At 48.1% G+C, this 18105-nt stretch overlaps 1 protein-coding gene across 1 annotated transcript; it reads right to left on the bottom strand.

Annotated features, from left to right (window-relative positions):
- Nucleotides 1-8214: 8214 nt before the first annotated feature.
- Nucleotides 8215-18057, bottom strand: LOC135532056 (mitogen-activated protein kinase-binding protein 1-like; the record flags this gene model as incomplete). Its single annotated transcript, XM_064959704.1, has 7 exons — nucleotides 17995-18057; nucleotides 16428-16519; nucleotides 15963-16025; nucleotides 15386-15443; nucleotides 9754-9924; nucleotides 8518-8655; nucleotides 8215-8397 (listed from the first exon to the last, which is right to left on the bottom strand). Coding segments are annotated over exons 1-7 (768 nt in total), but the record flags the coding sequence as incomplete, so codon positions are not given.
- Nucleotides 18058-18105: the final 48 nt, after the last annotated feature.

Here is an 18105-nt window from a genome sequence, read left to right as displayed (position 1 = left end):
AGGGAGCAGGCCTCTCCACTAGTTATGAATGGGTCTCTATGGTGGGACAGGGAGCAGGCCTCTCCACTAGTTATGAATGGGTCTCCCTCTGGTGGGACAGGGAGCAGGCCTCTACACTAGTTATGAATGGGTCTCCCTCTGTGGTGGGACAGGGAGCAGGCCTCTACACTAGTTATGAATGGGTCTCCCTCTGTGGTGGGACAGGGAGCAGGCCTCTACACTAGTTATGAATGGGTCTCCCTCTGTGGTGGGACAGGGAGCAGGCCTCTACACTAGTTATGAATGGGTCTCTATGGTGGGACAGGGAGCAGGCCTCTACACTAGTTATGAATGGGTCTCTGTGGTGGGACAGGGAGCAGGCCTCTACACTAGTTATGAATGGGTCTCTGTGGTGGGACAGGGAGCAGGCCTCTACACTAGTTATGAATGGGTCTCTATGGTGGGACAGGGAGCAGGCCTCTACACTAGTTATGAATGGGTCTCCCTCTGTGGTGGGACAGGGAGCAGGCCTCTACACTAGTTATGAATGGGTCTCCCTCTGTGGTGGGACAGGGAGCAGGCCTCTACACTAGTTATGAATGGGTCTCCCTCTGTGGTGGGACAGGGAGCAGGCCTCTACACTAGTTATGAATGGGTCTCCCTCTGTGGTGGGACAGGGAGCAGGCCTCTACACTAGTTATGAATGGGTCTCCCTCTGTGGTGGGACAGGAGCAGGCCTCTACACTAGTTATGAATGGGTCTCCCTCTGTGGTGGGACAGGGAGCAGGCCTCTACACTAGTTATGAATGGGTCTCTATGGTGGGACAGGGAGCAGGCCTCTACACTAGTTATGAATGGGTCTCCCTCTGTGGTGGGACAGGGCGCAGGCCTCTACACTAGTTATGAATGGGTCTCCCTCTGTGGTGGGACAGGGAGCAGGCCTCTACACTAGTTATGAATGGGTCTCCCTCTGTGGTGGGACAGGGAGCAGGCCTCTACACTAGTTATGAATGGGTCTCTATGGTGGGACAGGGAGCAGGCCTCTACACTAGTTATGAATGGGTCTCTATGGTGGGACAGGGAGCAGGCCTCTACACTAGTTATGAATGGGTCTCCCTCTGTGGTGGGACAGGGCGCAGGCCTCTACACTAGTTATGAATGGGTCTCCTCTGTGGTGGGACAGGGAGCAGGCCTCTACACTAGTTATGAATGGGTCTCTGTGGTGGGACAGGGAGCAGGCCTCTACACTAGTTATGAATGGGTCTCTATGGTGGGACAGGGAGCAGGCCTCTCCACTAGTTATGAATGGGTCTCTATGGTGGGGCAGGGAGCAGGCCTCTCCACTAGTTATGAATGGGTCTCTATGGTGAGGCAGGGAGCAGGCCTCTCCACTAGTTATGAATGGGTCTCTATGGTGGGACAGGGAGCAGGCCTCTCCACTAGTTATGAATGGGTCTCTATGGTGGGGCAGGGAGCAGGCCTCTACACTAGTTATGAATGGGTCTCTGTGGTGGGACAGGGAGCAGGCCTCTACACTAGTTATGAATGGGTCTCTGTGGTGGGACAGGGAGCAGGCCTCTACACTAGTTATGAATGGGTCTCTGTGGTGCGACAGGGAGCAGGCCTCTACACTAGATATGAATGGGTCTCTGTGGTGGGACAGGGAGCAGGCCTCTACACTAGTTATGAATGGGTCTCTGTGGTGGGACAGGGAGCAGGCCTCTACACTAGTTATGAATGGGTCTCTGTGGTGCGACAGGGAGCAGGCCTCTACACTAGTTATGAATGGGTCTCTGTGGTGGGACAGGGAGCAGGCCTCTACACTAGTTATGAATGGGTCTCTGTGGTGGGACAGGGAGCAGGCCTCTACACTAGTTATGAATGGGTCTCTCTCTGGTGGGACAGGGAGCAGGCCTCTACACTAGTTATGAATGGGTCTCCCTCTGTGGTGGGACAGGGAGCAGGCCTCTACACTAGTTATGAATGGGTCTCCCTCTGTGGTGGGGACAGGGAGCAGGCCTCTACACTAGTTATGAATGGGTCTTTGTGGTGGGACAGGGAGCAGGCCTCTACACTAGTTATGAATGGGTCTCTATGGTGGGACAGGGAGCAGGCCTCTACACTAGTTATGAATGGGTCTCTGTGGTGGGACAGGGAGCAGGCCTCTACACTAGTTATGAATGGGTCTCTATGGTGGGACAGGGAGCAGGCCTCTACACTAGTTATGAATGGGTCTCTGTGGTGGGACAGGGAGCAGGCCTCTACACTAGTTATGAATGGGTCTCCCTCTGTGGTGGGACAGGGAGCAGGCCTCTACACTAGTTATGAATGGGTCTCCCTCTGGTGGGACAGGGAGCAGGCCTCTACACTAGTTATGAATGGGTCTCCCTCTGTGGTGGGACAGGGAGCAGGCCTCTACACTAGTTATGAATGGGTCTCTGTGGTGGGACAGGGAGCAGGCCTCTACACTAGTTATGAATGGGTCTCTATGGTGGGACAGGGAGCAGGCCTCTACACTAGTTATGAATGGGTCTCTGTGGTGGGACAGGGAGCAGGCCTCTACACTAGTTATGAATGGGTCTCTGTGGTGGGACAGGGAGCAGGCCTCTACACTAGTTATGAATGGGTCTCTATGGTGGGACAGGGAGCAGGCCTCTACACTAGTTATGAATGGGTCTCCCTCTGTGGTGGGACAGGGAGCAGGCCTCTACACTAGTTATGAATGGGTCTCTGTGGTGGGACAGGGAGCAGGCCTCTACACTAGTTATGAATGGGTCTCCCTCTGTGGTGGGACAGGGAGCAGGCCTCTACACTAGTTATGAATGGGTCTCCCTCTGTGGTGGGACAGGGAGCAGGCCTCTACACTAGTTATGAATGGGTCTCTATGGTGGGACAGGGAGCAGGCCTCTACACTAGTTATGAATGGGTCTCTATGGTGGGACAGGGAGCAGGCCTCTACACTAGTTATGAATGGGTCTCCCTCTGTGGTGGGACAGGGCGCAGGCCTCTACACTAGTTATGAATGGGTCTCCCTCTGTGGTGGGACAGGGAGCAGGCCTCTACACTAGTTATGAATGGGTCTCTGTGGTGGGACAGGGAGCAGGCCTCTACACTAGTTATGAATGGGTCTCCCTCTGTGGTGGGACAGGGAGCAGGCCTCTACACTAGTTATGAATGGGTCTCCCTCTGTGGTGGGACAGGGAGCAGGCCTCTACACTAGTTATGAATGGGTCTCCCTCTGTGGTGGGACAGGGAGCAGGCCTCTACACTAGTTATGAATGGGTCTCTATGGTGGGACAGGGAGCAGGCCTCTACACTAGTTATGAATGGGTCTCTATGGTGGGACAGGGAGCAGGCCTCTACACTAGTTATGAATGGGTCTCCCTCTGTGGTGGGACAGGGAGCAGGCCTCTACACTAGTTATGAATGGGTCTCTATGGTGGGACAGGGAGCAGGCCTCTACACTAGTTATGAATGGGTCTCTATGGTGGGACAGGGAGCAGGCCTCTACACTAGTTATGAATGGGTCTCCTCTGTGGTGGGACAGGGCGCAGGCCTCTACACTAGTTATGAATGGGTCTCCCTCTGTGGTGGGACAGGGAGCAGGCCTCTACACTAGTTATGAATGGGTCTCCCTCTGTGGTGGGACAGGGAGCAGGCCTCTACACTAGTTATGAATGGGTCTCCCTCTGTGGTGGGACAGGGAGCAGGCCTCTACACTAGTTATGAATGGGTCTCCCTCTGTGGTGGGACAGGGAGCAGGCCTCTACACTAGTTATGAATGGGTCTCTGTGGTGGGACAGGGAGCAGGCCTCTACACTAGTTATGAATGGGTCTCTATGGTGGGACAGGGAGCAGGCCTCTACACTAGTTATGAATGGGTCTCTGTGGTGGGACAGGGAGCAGGCCTCTACACTAGTTATGAATGGGTCTCTGTGGTGGGACAGGGAGCAGGCCTCTACACTAGTTATGAATGGGTCTCTATGGTGGGACAGGGAGCAGGCCTCTACACTAGTTATGAATGGGTCTCCCTCTGTGGTGGGACAGGAGCAGGCCTCTACACTAGTTATGAATGGGTCTCCCTCTGTGGTGGGACAGGGAGCAGGCCTCTACACTAGTTATGAATGGGTCTCTGTGGTGGGACAGGGAGCAGGCCTCTACACTAGTTATGAATGGGTCTCTATGGTGGGACAGGGAGCAGGCCTCTACACTAGTTATGAATGGGTCTCTGTGGTGGGACAGGGAGCAGGCCTCTACACTAGTTATGAATGGGTCTCTGTGGTGGGACAGGGAGCAGGCCTCTACACTAGTTATGAATGGGTCTCTGTGGTGGGACAGGGAGCAGGCCTCTACACTAGTTATGAATGGGTCTCCCTCTGTGGTGGGACAGGGAGCAGGCCTCTACACTAGTTATGAATGGGTCTCCCTCTGTGGTGGGACAGGGAGCAGGCCTCTACACTAGTTATGAATGGGTCTCTGTGGTGGGACAGGGAGCAGGCCTCTACACTAGTTATGAATGGGTCTCCCTCTGTGGTGGGACAGGGAGCAGGCCTCTACACTAGTTATGAATGGGTCTCCCTCTGTGGTGGGACAGGGAGCAGGCCTCTACACTAGTTATGAATGGGTCTCTATGGTGGGACAGGGAGCAGGCCTCTACACTAGTTATGAATGGGTCTCTATGGTGGGACAGGGAGCAGGCCTCTACACTAGTTATGAATGGGTCTCCCTCTGTGGTGGGACAGGGCACAGGCCTCTACACTAGTTATGAATGGGTCTCCCTCTGTGGTGGGACAGGGAGCAGGCCTCTACACTAGTTATGAATGGGTCTCTGTGGTGGGACAGGGAGCAGGCCTCTACACTAGTTATGAATGGGTCTCCCTCTGTGGTGGGACAGGGAGCAGGCCTCTACACTAGTTATGAATGGGTCTCCCTCTGTGGTGGGACAGGGAGCAGGCCTCTACACTAGTTATGAATGGGTCTCCCTCTGTGGTGGGACAGGGAGCAGGCCTCTACACTAGTTATGAATGGGTCTCTATGGTGGGACAGGGAGCAGGCCTCTACACTAGTTATGAATGGGTCTCTATGGTGGGACAGGGAGCAGGCCTCTACACTAGTTATGAATGGGTCTCCCTCTGTGGTGGGACAGGGAGCAGGCCTCTACACTAGTTATGAATGGGTCTCTATGGTGGGACAGGGAGCAGGCCTCTACACTAGTTATGAATGGGTCTCTATGGTGGGACAGGGAGCAGGCCTCTACACTAGTTATGAATGGGTCTCCCTCTGTGGTGGGACAGGGCGCAGGCCTCTACACTAGTTATGAATGGGTCTCCCTCTGTGGTGGGACAGGGAGCAGGCCTCTACACTAGTTATGAATGGGTCTCCCTCTGTGGTGGGACAGGGAGCAGGCCTCTACACTAGTTATGAATGGGTCTCCCTCTGTGGTGGGACAGGGAGCAGGCCTCTCCACTAGTTATGAATGGGTCTCCCTCTGTGGTGGGACAGGGAGCAGGCCTCTCCACTAGTTATGAATGGGTCTCCCTCTGTGGTGGGACAGGGAGCAGGCCTCTACACTAGTTATGAATGGGTCTCTGTGGTGGGACAGGGAGCAGGCCTCTACACTAGTTATGAATGGGTCTCCCTCTGTGGTGGGACAGGGAGCAGGCCTCTACACTCGTTATGAATGGGTCTCCCTCTGTGGTGGGACAGGGAGCAGGCCTCTACACTCGTTATGAATGGGTCTCCCTCTGTGGTGGGACAGGGAGCAGGCCTCTACACTCGTTATGAATGGGTCTCCCTCTGTGGTGGGACAGGGAGCAGGCCTCTACACTAGTTATGAATGGGTCTCTGTGGTGGGACAGGGAGCAGGCCTCTACACTAGTTATGAATGGGTCTCTGTGGTGGGACAGGGAGCAGGCCTCTACACTAGTTATGAATGGGTCTCTGTGGTGGGACAGGGAGCAGGCCTCTACACTAGTTATGAATGGGTCTCCCTCTGTGGTGGGACAGGGAGCAGGCCTCTACACTAGTTATGAATGGGTCTCCCTCTGTGGTGGGACAGGGAGCAGGCCTCTACACTAGTTATGAATGGGTCTCTATGGTGGGACAGGGAGCAGGCCTCTACACTAGTTATGAATGGGTCTCTATGGTGGGACAGGGAGCAGGCCTCTACACTAGTTATGAATGGGTCTCCCTCTGTGGTGGGACAGGGAGCAGGCCTCTACACTAGTTATGAATGGGTCTCCCTCTGTGGTGGGACAGGGAGCAGGCCTCTACACTAGTTATGAATGGGTCTCTATGGTGGGACAGGGAGCAGGCCTCTACACTAGTTATGAATGGGTCTCTATGGTGGGACAGGGAGCAGGCCTCTACACTAGTTATGAATGGGTCTCCCTCTGGTGGGACAGGGAGCAGGCCTCTACACTAGTTATGAATGGGTCTCCCTCTGCTGGGACAGGGAGCAGGCCTCTACACTAGTTATGAATGGGTCTCCCTCTGTGGTGGGACAGGGAGCAGTCCTCTACACTAGTTATGAATGGGTCTCTGTGGTGGGACAGGGAGCAGGCCTCTACACTAGTTATGAATGGGTCTCCCTCTGTGGTGGGACAGGGAGCAGGCCTCTACACTAGTTATGAATGGGTCTCTATGGTGGGACAGGGAGCAGGCCTCTACACTAGTTATGAATGGGTCTCCCTCTGTGGTGGGACAGGGAGCAGGCCTCTACACTAGTTATGAATGGGTCTCTATGGTGGGACAGGGAGCAGGCCTCTACACTAGTTATGAATGGGTCTCTATGGTGGGACAGGGAGCAGGCCTCTACACTAGTTATGAATGGGTCTCCCTCTGGTGGGACAGGGAGCAGGCCTCTACACTAGTTATGAATGGGTCTCCCTCTGCTGGGACAGGGAGCAGGCCTCTACACTAGTTATGAATGGGTCTCCCTCTGGTGGGACAGGGAGCAGGCCTCTACACTAGTTATGAATGGGTCTCCCTCTGTCACACGGACGCAATGTATGATACACCAAGCAACTGGCGAGGAAAAGAGCGGAGCACAGAACTCAGAGACACACTGCAGCAGGTAACTTGGATTGTAAACTACATCAAATCACATCTACTGCTCTCACGCCCGTCTTTCAAAACCATGTGGAGATACGGGATCGGAACATGACAATGTTTCATTTCACACCGAAGGCTTGGTGGTGATCGAGTGTTGAAAATATGTTTTCGCATTATGAGGAGCTGTTGTCCTTACCAAGCATGCAGGAGAAATACAAAAACATTCTCCAGATGTCTGACCGAATCAGGTGGATTGAGAGGAAATAATTTTTTTAAATGTAAAAAGCGAACCATGCCACCTTCCCTCGGCTGCTCTAACAGAAAACAGCGTCAGAAAGTGTCTGACACTTGTGATGACTGTTCACCTCCAACGCTTGGCAGAGCACGTCGGGACCTGCTTCCCAAATCACGTTTGACTGTGATCATGGCTCAGTCGACATGCCCGCAAGTGAAATCAAACAGCTGATTGAGCTGACACGTGACCCGAATGCTGCAGACAACGCATTCACGGGTCACTAAGGAGGAGTTTAGGTTCCTAGATCAAAAAAGGGACCCCCCTGCCGTCTCCCTCTGAACATTAATGCAGCGTTCAAAACAACTGGAAACAGGGTGGAATGAGCTATGACCAGGAAATATCTATTTGAACGATCATCCAACCTGGGAACTCAGGCATCTTTCTAGAGCTCCGACTTTCTGCCCTGAAGATCACCGTCGTCATGATTTGACCTCGTGTATTTTTCCAGAGTTTCCTAATTGTCTTGAAAGCCCCATAAAACTCATGGTACCCTTCTCCAGCTCTGATCTGTGTGAAGCTGGATTCAGTGGTCTCGTCTGCATTAAAACCAAATATCCATCCAGGTTAGATGTGACAGCAGGGACCAGGCCTCCTGACTTTCCGAGACCCATCAAGCAACACCCATCTCATTAGTGGTGGTGACATAAGAGACTTAACAGACTGTCATCATAGCCCCCATGTTAAAAGTATGTGATGGTGAATTGAGAAGACTAATCAGAAATACTGTTGCAAATGTTTTTTAATTAATTGACCGCCCCACCCCAAAACAAGTTAACATTGGCTGTTCGATTTTTTAAATATTTTTTACCTGGTTGGCGTTGCGAGAATTTTCAGATATCAAAATAGGGACAGCGAGAGGTTCAGGGGTCAGTTAGGGTCATACTGACCTTGAGGTCCACCCAGGCGTCAAGCATCCTCCTGCTGTTGAACTGACACAGCAGGCCAGAGGAAGTGATGCAATAGGTGCTGCTGGCCATGTTGCCCCGCCCACACGACAGACCACAGAACATGCTGTTCCTCTGTTCTCCTAGCAATCCTGATCGGCCAATCAGAGGCACCGTGCTGTTCACCTGGGGGAGGAGCCATAGTAAACATCCAGAATCAACCCATTACTTAGACGCCCTGAATACATGGAGTACAAACAATATGGCATATAAAACACTTAATAATAATAACAACAACGTCCTGACCCGTCTCTCTTTAGAGGCGTCGAGGTACCAGAACTTGACGTGTCGGTTTCCTGCCGTGACGAAGTAGCTGTTGTCTTCAGAGAAGGAGACGGACAGAACTCTGCTAGACACCTTGTTGGACGCTATCACCGTCCCCTTCTACAAAAACACACAGGACAAGAGGGTTTACAAAATCATGTCAGTTTCACAGAGTTCGGGTTATTTTAAGTAACACAGGGATTTCCGTGGCCTCGAGTTGACGGCCTTTGACCAGACTGCTGCCAGAACTGATTGCAGGATGTTGCTGTTGTTGTTGTGAAGAACGTTTGGACTATCATTACTCAGTCAGTCTGGACACCCTTCAACAAGTTAGCAGACAGATAAAATGACAGGACATAAAAGTACAGACTCTGGGATTCCCTGCACCCCACCAAGAAGCCCAGCCATACCTTAACCCCCCAGTACTATCCTCCAGGCTGAAGCCACAGCCATACCTTAACCCCACTACTATCCTCCAGGCTGAAGCCCCAGCCATACCTTAGCCCCAGTACTATCCTCCAGGCTGTAGCCACAGCCATACCTTAACCCCAGTACTATCCTCCAGGCTGAAGCCACAGCCATACCTTAACCCCACTACTATCCTCCAGGCTACCTTAACCCCAGTACTATCCTCCAGGCTGAAGCCACAGCCATACCTTAACCCCACTACTATCCTCCAGGCTGAAGCCACAGCCATACCTTAACCCCACTACTATCCTCCAGGCTGAAGCCACAGCCATACCTTAACCCCACTACTATCCTCCAGGCTGAAGCCCCAGCCATACCTTAACCCCAGTACTATCCTCCAGGCTGAAGCCCCAGCCATACCTTAACCCCACTACTATCCTCCAGGCTGAAGCCACAGCCATACCTTAACCCCAGTACTATCCTCCAGGCTGAAGCCACAGCCATACCTTAACCCCACTACTATCCTCCAGGCTGAAGCCCCAGCCATACCTTAACCCCACTACTATCCTCCAGGCTGAAGCCCCAGCCATACCTTAACCCCAGTACTATCCTCCAGGCTGAAGCCCCAGCCATACCTTAACCCCACAGTACTATCCTCCAGGCTGAAGCCCCAGCCATACCAAATTTCAGCAGTTGCCTGATGCAATGGAACCAATGTAGTGGAAAGGAAAAGTGCAACTCTACACCTCTGGCACTTAACAGGCTCACGTCTCTGAAAGAAAACCAAACAAACCCATGTGTTTAACTTACCCTCCACTCCCAGACGCTGACGGTCATGTCGTGCTGGTAGCCTACGGACACGATGTAGCTGCTGTTGGTTGAGAAGGCCACACAGGCCACCCCGTACTTATGGCACTGTACCTCTGCCACCTGGGCCTGCTCAGCCACGTCCCAAACCCGCACACAGGGCATGTGACCACTCTGCAGAGACAGAACCATCCAGTCAATGATTTGAGCAGAAACAAAGAGGAGAGCCAGAGCCCGGGGGGGGTGAAGCTGAATGCCATGGCAGTTGGACTGACAGTTCGAGTTGAATCCAGAGCATTCGAGAAACTGTTGAGTCAGCGCTGTGGCAACAATTAACCTCTAAAATAAGAAAAGGTAAAGTAGTGTCAACATTGGGTGTTAAAAGCGTTGGGCCAGTAAGCAAAAGTTTGCTGGTTCAAATCCCAGAGCCGACTAGGTGAAAAACCTGTAGATGTGCCCTTGAGCAAGGCACTTAACCCTAATTGCTCCTGTTAGTCGCTCTGGATAAGAGCATCTGCTAAATTATAAACATATTCAAATGAAATGGTTTGTCAATGAACAGGGGGAGGACTGTAAAGCAGATCAGAGAAGTTTAGAGCTTGGAGTAGATGACACTAGCAGGTCTTTGCACACACTAGGAGGTGAGGTCGCTGACTAATCATTGCACACCAAGGAGCTGTACATCTCTGTTGCAAAAACAAACTGAAAATAGATTTTTAAAACTTCTACAGGACTGAGGAACACGCCGGGACATGACAAAGAGCTGCCTCAGATAATTATATGCTTCCTTTAAAAAAAAAATAATAATAATAAAAAAGAGGTGCAGTGCGCAAAAACCCCCCAAAAAACCCCCGCATATTCCTGGTTATTAAAATTCAAAGCTTAAGGGAAGCCCATAGATCAGAATTTGGTCTGGTCGCCTAAAATACTACAATGCAGCATTAAGAACTCATTAATATAGTTCCTTTAAAAAGGACAATTCCGCCACTTTATAACAAGATCTTATGCTCTTAGTGTAGGTAACATTAAAAACACCTGCTCTTTCCGTGACAGACTGACCAGGTGAACACCTGTGAAAGCAACGATCCCTTATCCACTTCAGTCAGTGTCGACGAAATGGAGGAGACAGGTTTAAGAAGGATTTTCTAAGACTTAAAACAATTGAGATATGCATTGTGTAGGTGTGCCATTCAGAGGCGGCAGGTAGCTGGCACGAGAATTATGTTCTCAGTGTTCATAAACCCAATTGAATTAATTACTCAGCCTGAAACCCAGAATTTGTAGGAAACTGATTGGAATGAATCAGACAGAGGCCCAGCTACAATAGTCATGAATGTTTATTTATGAGAGCTCTGCTTATCATATCTGGTACATTGGTCTATATACCTCACATTTCGTCATAAATGTCCCTCCTCCTCTCAGAACCAAAGACAATATAGTTCACAAGTCTTCTCCTCCATTGCCTGCCACCTGTTATACAATCTACTACAAGCCCCAGGTTTCTCTCCTCTCTGGGTGGGGAGACTTCCTTCCCTCTTATCAGTTCCACAGTGGTCACAAGTTGTCTTGCCACAGTCCCTCTTTCTTACGGACAAACATTATTTATCATTACACAGAGACAGGGTAGAATTCTGTTAGTTATAGTTCTATGTTAAATGAATACATAATTTAGTCCTTATTCATAACAGTAGCCTAGTGGTTAGAGCATTGAACTTGTAACCCCCCCCCCACAACCCCTCTTTTTACACTGCTGCTACTCTCTGTTTATCATATATACAGTCACTAACTGCACATTCATGTACATACTACCTCAATTGGGCCGACCAACCAGTGCTCCCGCACATTGGCTAACCGTGTCCCATCCACCAACTCCTCTTCTACGCTACTGCTACCCTCTGTTCATTATATATGCATAGTCATTTTAAACATATCTACATACTACCTCAATCAGCCTGACTAACCAGTGTCTGTATGTAGCCTCTACTTTTGTAGCCTCTACTGTATATAGCTGTATGTAGCCTCTCTTCTGTATATAGCCTCTCTACTGTATATAGCTGTATGTTGCCTCTCCTGTATATAGCCTCACTACTGTATATAGCTGTATAGAGCCTCACTACTGTATATAGCCTCTCTTTTTACTGTTGTTTTTATTTCTTTACTTACCCATTGTTCACCTCATACCTTTTTTGCACTGTTGGTTAGAGGCTCTAAGTAAGAATTTCACTGTTGTATTCGGCGCACATGACAAATAAACTTGGATTTGATTTGACTGTCCAACAAACTATCCAACACTGGAGGACTATTGGAACCAAGAAAACCAAGATAAAGTATGACGTTTACAAGTTATTCAATAGGAAAATACAGGCTATTTGGAAAAGGCACAACGGCTGTTTCAGAACTTCAACTTCAGTCGGTACAGACTCTTAAAAACACTTCGACACAAAGTGATTGTCATAGCTGTTTAGGAAAGCATTTTTCGCTAATCCGAACCTTAATTATTTAATTAAACTTAAGTCTCCTAACCTGCTAAGTTAATTATCCTAACCTGCTGCATAAGTTCTCCTAAACCTGCTACGGAAAAGTCACTAGGGTATCGAAGTGGCATGAAAATAGTTATTCTCAACTTGGTGAGAGTGGTTTTACTGAATAGAATCATGGGAGTTTGAGCTTTGAACAGAAAAATATTGGAGTAAGCTGATAAATATCATTCTAAAAAGTTTTGGAGCATCTATTTAAAATAACTTCCCGGTGTTACTGGACAAAGACAACCAGGACACATACGGTGCGTTCAGAAGGTATTCAGACCCCTTGACTTTTTACACATTTTGTTACGTTACAGACTTAATCTAAAATTGATTAAAATTGTTTTCCCCCCCCTTCTCAATCTACACACAATATCCGATAATTACAAAGGCAAAAATTATTTTAGAAATTTTGCAAACATATCAACAAAAACAACTGAAATATCACATTTAAATAAGTATTCAGACACTTTACTCAGTACTTTGTTGAAGCACCTTAGGCAGTGATTACAGCCTTGAGTCTTCTTGGGTACGACGCTACAAGCTTGGCACACCTGTATTTGGGGAGTTTCTCCCATTCCTCTCTGTAGATCCTCTCAAGCTCTGTCAGGTTGGATGGGGAGCGTCGCTGCACAGCTATCTTCAGGTCTCTCCAGAGATGTTAGATCTGGTTCAAGTCGGGGCCTTGCCTGGATCTCTCAAGCACACAGCCAAGACAACGAAGGAGTGGCTTTGGGACAAGTCTCTGAATGTCCTTAGGGTCGTTGTCCTATTGAAAGGTGAACCTTCGCCCCAGTCTGAGGTACTGAGCGCTCTGGAGCAGGTTTTCATCAAGGATCTCTCTGTACTTTGCTCCGTTCATCTTTCCCTCGATCCTGACTAATCTCCCAGTCCCTGCCGCTGAAAAACATCCCCACAACATGATACTGCCACCACGCTTCACCATAGGGATGGTGCCAGGTTCCCTCCAGATGTGACGCTTGGTATTCAGGCCAAAGAGTTCAATCTTGGTTTCATCAGACCAGAGAATCTTGTTTGTCATGGTGCCTTTGGGCAAACTCCAAGCGGGCTGTCATGTGCCTTTTACCAAGGAGTGGCTTCCATCTGGCCACTCTACCATAAAGGTCTGATTGGAAAGATGGTTGTCCTTCTGGAAGGTTCTCCCATAACCACAGAGGAACTCTGGAGCTCTGTCAGAGTGACCATCAAGTTTCTTGGTCACCTCCCTGACCAAGGCCCATCTCACCTGATTGCTCAGTTTTAGCCAGGCGGCCAGCTCTAGGAAGAGTCTTGGTGGTTCCAAACTTCATTTAAAAAAGCACAGTGGTGTTAGGCACTGTATCTCAGTGCTAGAGGTGTTACTACTGACCCTGGTTCATTACATTAAAGAATTCTAAGAAATAAAAAGAATAATGTAGCCCACTGTTCTTGGACCTTCAATGCTGCAGAAGTGTTTTGGTAACCTTCCCCAGATCTGTGCCTCGACACAATCCTGTCTCGGAGCTCTACGGACTATTCCTTCAACCTCATGGCTTGGTTTTTGCTCTGACATTCACTGTCAACTATTGGACCTTGCATAGACAGGTGTGTGCCTTTCCAAATCATGTCCAATCAATTGAATACACCACAGGTGGACTCCAAGTTGAAGAAACATCAAGGATGATCAATGGAAACAGGATGCATCTGAGCACAATTTCAAGTCTCATAGCAAAGAGTCTGAATACTTATGTAAATAAGGTATCTGGTTTTTATTTTTCATACATTCAAATATTTTTTTATTGTTTCACTTTGTCATTATAAGGTTTTGTGGGTAGATGATGATTTTATGTGGAAAAAGTCAAGGGGTCTGAATACTTTCTGAATGCATTGTATAGCAGGGAGTTCCAATATGATCAGAAAACTAGACAGGTTATATAGAGCGCTGACAACGACTGGTCATGTTTTTGTATTAAACCACCACAGGGATCCTACTGAGAAAATGCCACAGAGAAGCAGTCTCCGGTTTAGCTCACCACTAAACAGTCAATAGACACGAAGTTACACTACAACTGTGTAGGACATCACTAAATATTTTATAACACAAATGTTAGAACCGTCCCAGATTTCGACAGGGCCGTCCCAGATATCGACAGGGTTCCTTTAAGAACCGTCCCAGATATCGACAGGGTTCCTTTAAGAACCGTCCCAGATTTCGACAGTGTTCCTTTAAGAACCGTCCCAGATATCGACAGGGTTCCTTTAAGAACCGACCCAGATATCGACAGGGTTCCTTTAAGAACCGTCCCAGATATCGACAGGGTTCCTTTAAGAACCGTCCCAGATATCGACAGGGTTCCTTTAAGAACCGTCCCAGATATCGACAGGGTTCCTTTAAGAACCGTCCCAGATATCGACAGGGTTCCTTTAAGAACCGTCCCAGATATCGACAGGGTTCCTTTAAGAACCGTCCCAGATATCGACAGGGTTCCTTTAAGAACCGTCCCAGATATCGACAGGGTTCCTTTAAGAACCGTCCCAGATATCGACAGGGTTCCTTTAAGAACCGTCCCAGATATCGACAGGGTTCCTTTTAGAACCGTCCCAGATATCGACAGGGTTCCTTTTAGAACCGTCCCAGATATCGACAGGGTTCCTTTTAAGAACCGTCCCAGATATCGACAGGGTTCCTTTAAGAACCGTCCCAGATATCGACAGGGTTCCTTTAAGAACCGTCCCAGATATCGACAGGGTTCCTTTAAGAACCGTCCCAGATAGACAGGGTTCCTTTAAGAACCCGTGGAAGAAGCCCGCTGGTCATAACAGAAAGTAAAACAACTGTAGGATACACTCCCTATCACCACGGCAACAGTACAGTCAGCTCGAGAGCAGCCAACCATAGACCACTGAGGGCAAGACAGGAGGCTCGTATATCACTTACTGTGACAACAAGTAGAATTTACAGCATGACCTGGTCTCTAGCAGCTTTTATATAACCATCAACCAACTAGTACACACACACACACACACACACACACACGTCCACCTTCTCACTGACTATTATACAAATACAGCAAAGTGCATATACACACCAACCAACATCTTTTTCTTCTTCCGGAACATTTCCAAACACTTACCTCACCAGTGACCAAATACTTTCCATCCTGAGAGAAGGCCAAGGCAGTGAAGGTTTTTCTGGGAAACACAAACAGACAAGCGAATTAATGAGAGAGCAGAGGGCTGAGGCAGAGGAGAGGGCTGAGGCTGGGCTTACATTTACATTAGGGAGAACATTTTATTCAGCAGCAATCTGAAAGGGATTTTAAACTCAGTTTAAAGGTTCAGACATTTTAACTCTGGGAGTTTCCCTTGACATGTGCATGTGAGCTTCGTACTTTAACCGTTTTATGACCTCCTAGAGAACAAAAAATAATAATAATATTGTGATATGATATTCTGGCCATATCGCCCAGTCCCATAATGTACCACACAGTCTCTGTCTACCAAGTCTGTCTGGAGTCACCATGACGAGACTGAGCAATCCCCTCTTGAGTACAGATGACTCGATCAATGTAATGTTTTGGAGAAGTTGCAGATATGTCCTAGCCCTGTGTAGTGCACACACCTAATGTATACTTATCAAGACATGACTAAATATGACTTCACCATAGAAGAGAGTGAGAACAATAATTAAAACCCAAGTAAATATCTCACCTTGAAGTATTGAGGATGTGGGTCTGTTTATTTTTCTTTGGGTGCAGGATTACAACAACACACCTGGAATACAAAACAAACTGCATAAAGATGACTAGCTACTATAACTTCAGTATTTACATAATGTAGTGTATTCAACAGATATCTTCTTTGAAGTGTTAGTTAGTAACAGGTTAGTTAGAGGCCAGTATTGCAGGTTAGGGTTAAAGACTCACTCCAGCCCCACTAGAACCTTATTTATCACCTGATTTACTTAACAAATGAAACATCTCAATAGGTGGTCCAGGAGTCCTCTGACATGGCACAAGTGTGTGTGTGTGTGTGTGTGTGTGTGTGTGTGAGAGGGGGGGGGCGATGACATTATGTTCCCACAAACAAGGAGGAGGCCGATGACATCAGAGAGCACCATTAGACCAGCTCTTTGAATTGCCACCACTTGAATTTTGCAGTTGCAGCTCGTCTTACCCAGCTGGGTAGGCCACCAGGCCAGTGTTGGGGTCACAGGCCAGCCCACTGCCGTTAGAGGTGGTGATGCCCAGAACCCGCTCCAGAACCACCTAGCACACAAATAGGCATCACTCACTGACATGATGCACAATACACGCCCACTCTAATAATGGACGAGCGACATTACTGCATATAAAGTACCATCCAGTATGCATATATTTTATATTGTGTGTATGCTTCAGGTGACAGAAATGAGGAGGCACTATCAGCTCTGAAAAGTTGATGTAGTTCTACATTAATGTGGATATATTGTCTCACATTCCTACAGACAAAAATGACCAACCAGAACCGACAACCGGTAAAGTATTTTAAAATATCAATTTATTCAACTTTCTGGCTTGTAGAGGTCGTGAGAGAGAACTTTCCTGATTCAAACGCCAATTTCTACCGGACGTAGAATTAAAATGTAACTCCGCGTCGGGTTTCCAGGTCAAATAGATTGGTATTCGGTTAACGACTTGACTGTACAGGTTTTTAGCATCACGGTTTCCCGAGTTGGAAGGTGGTATCCGTAATCGGTAGACGGTTCTGATGGAAAGGGTTGAACCATTTAACACCTTCCAACTCGGAAAAACCTGCTGAATCGCCGAATAGATCCCAAATAGTGTTCAATTCAATCGTTTGAAAAAGTCTAATAATTCGCGGCCCTATATAGTACTAACTTAACATATGGGCTGCTTCTTTACAGTTACTAGTTAATGTTACACGATCGTGTCTTCGCTTACTCCAACTCGTTGACAACAACTATCTGACTAAGTTAGCTACATGTTTGGCATGTGAAGAAGCCAGCCAAGACCAAACAAGAAAATCTAGCCTTCAAGAGGCACTAATGTTACAAAACAGAAGTTAACTAGCCCATTTAGCTACCTAGAAGACATGACAATAAACATACCCGGTTGTGTGTAGTCCGCCTTTGACTTTGTTGTCGATTTTTCCGTCGCATGTTTGCGGGTGCAGGAGCAGCATTCACATTGCTAACTCTTTTTGTAACCCTGGAGGTAAATGAATTTATCCCCGCTCCCTCCGCCATAGTCACAGAAATTATTCAAGATTTAGCCAAGACGCTTGCTACTTCACTGGCTGATAAATCTCAAAATGATGATCCCGTTCGTGACTAACATTAGCCTAAGTTGCTAGCCACTTTTAGATCCTCATCCGCACAGCAACCAACAAAAAATATGTTTGGGGGGGGGGGGGTTGCCAATGTTAAATAAACTTCAGGCTTGTCTGACAGTAATATTCACAGATATTATTACAAATACGTAAAAACAATTTTTTTAAATCTGATTTAAAAAAATATTTTATAATATAGTAATATATTATAATTTTTTATTACATATAATATTCCTTCTTGCTTCCTCTGGTTTAGAAACACTTCGGAAAAGTACGGCAAGTCAAGAGCGATGAAACCTGACTCTTTTCTTCTTCTTTTTTAACTTCAACGTCGTTGCGTTGAAGCGCGGGACACAGATTCAAATATAAACCGTCTTCTCTGATTGTGAACTGCCGCTGCGCAAGAACCTACCCGTGACTCTATCCTGTGATTGGTCCTCCCGTGACAATGACGATTGGTTTGAGAACGTCTCATCTCGCCAATACATTTCCGGAAGCAATGTAAACAGGATTATCGTAATGA

Source organism: Oncorhynchus masou, unplaced genomic scaffold (assembly GCF_036934945.1).
Source record: "Oncorhynchus masou masou isolate Uvic2021 unplaced genomic scaffold, UVic_Omas_1.1 unplaced_scaffold_1705, whole genome shotgun sequence".
Lineage (NCBI taxonomy): Eukaryota > Metazoa > Chordata > Actinopteri > Salmoniformes > Salmonidae > Oncorhynchus > Oncorhynchus masou.
Note: the sequence above shows the minus strand (reverse complement) of the source record. Positions and strands in the feature narration are given on the sequence as shown.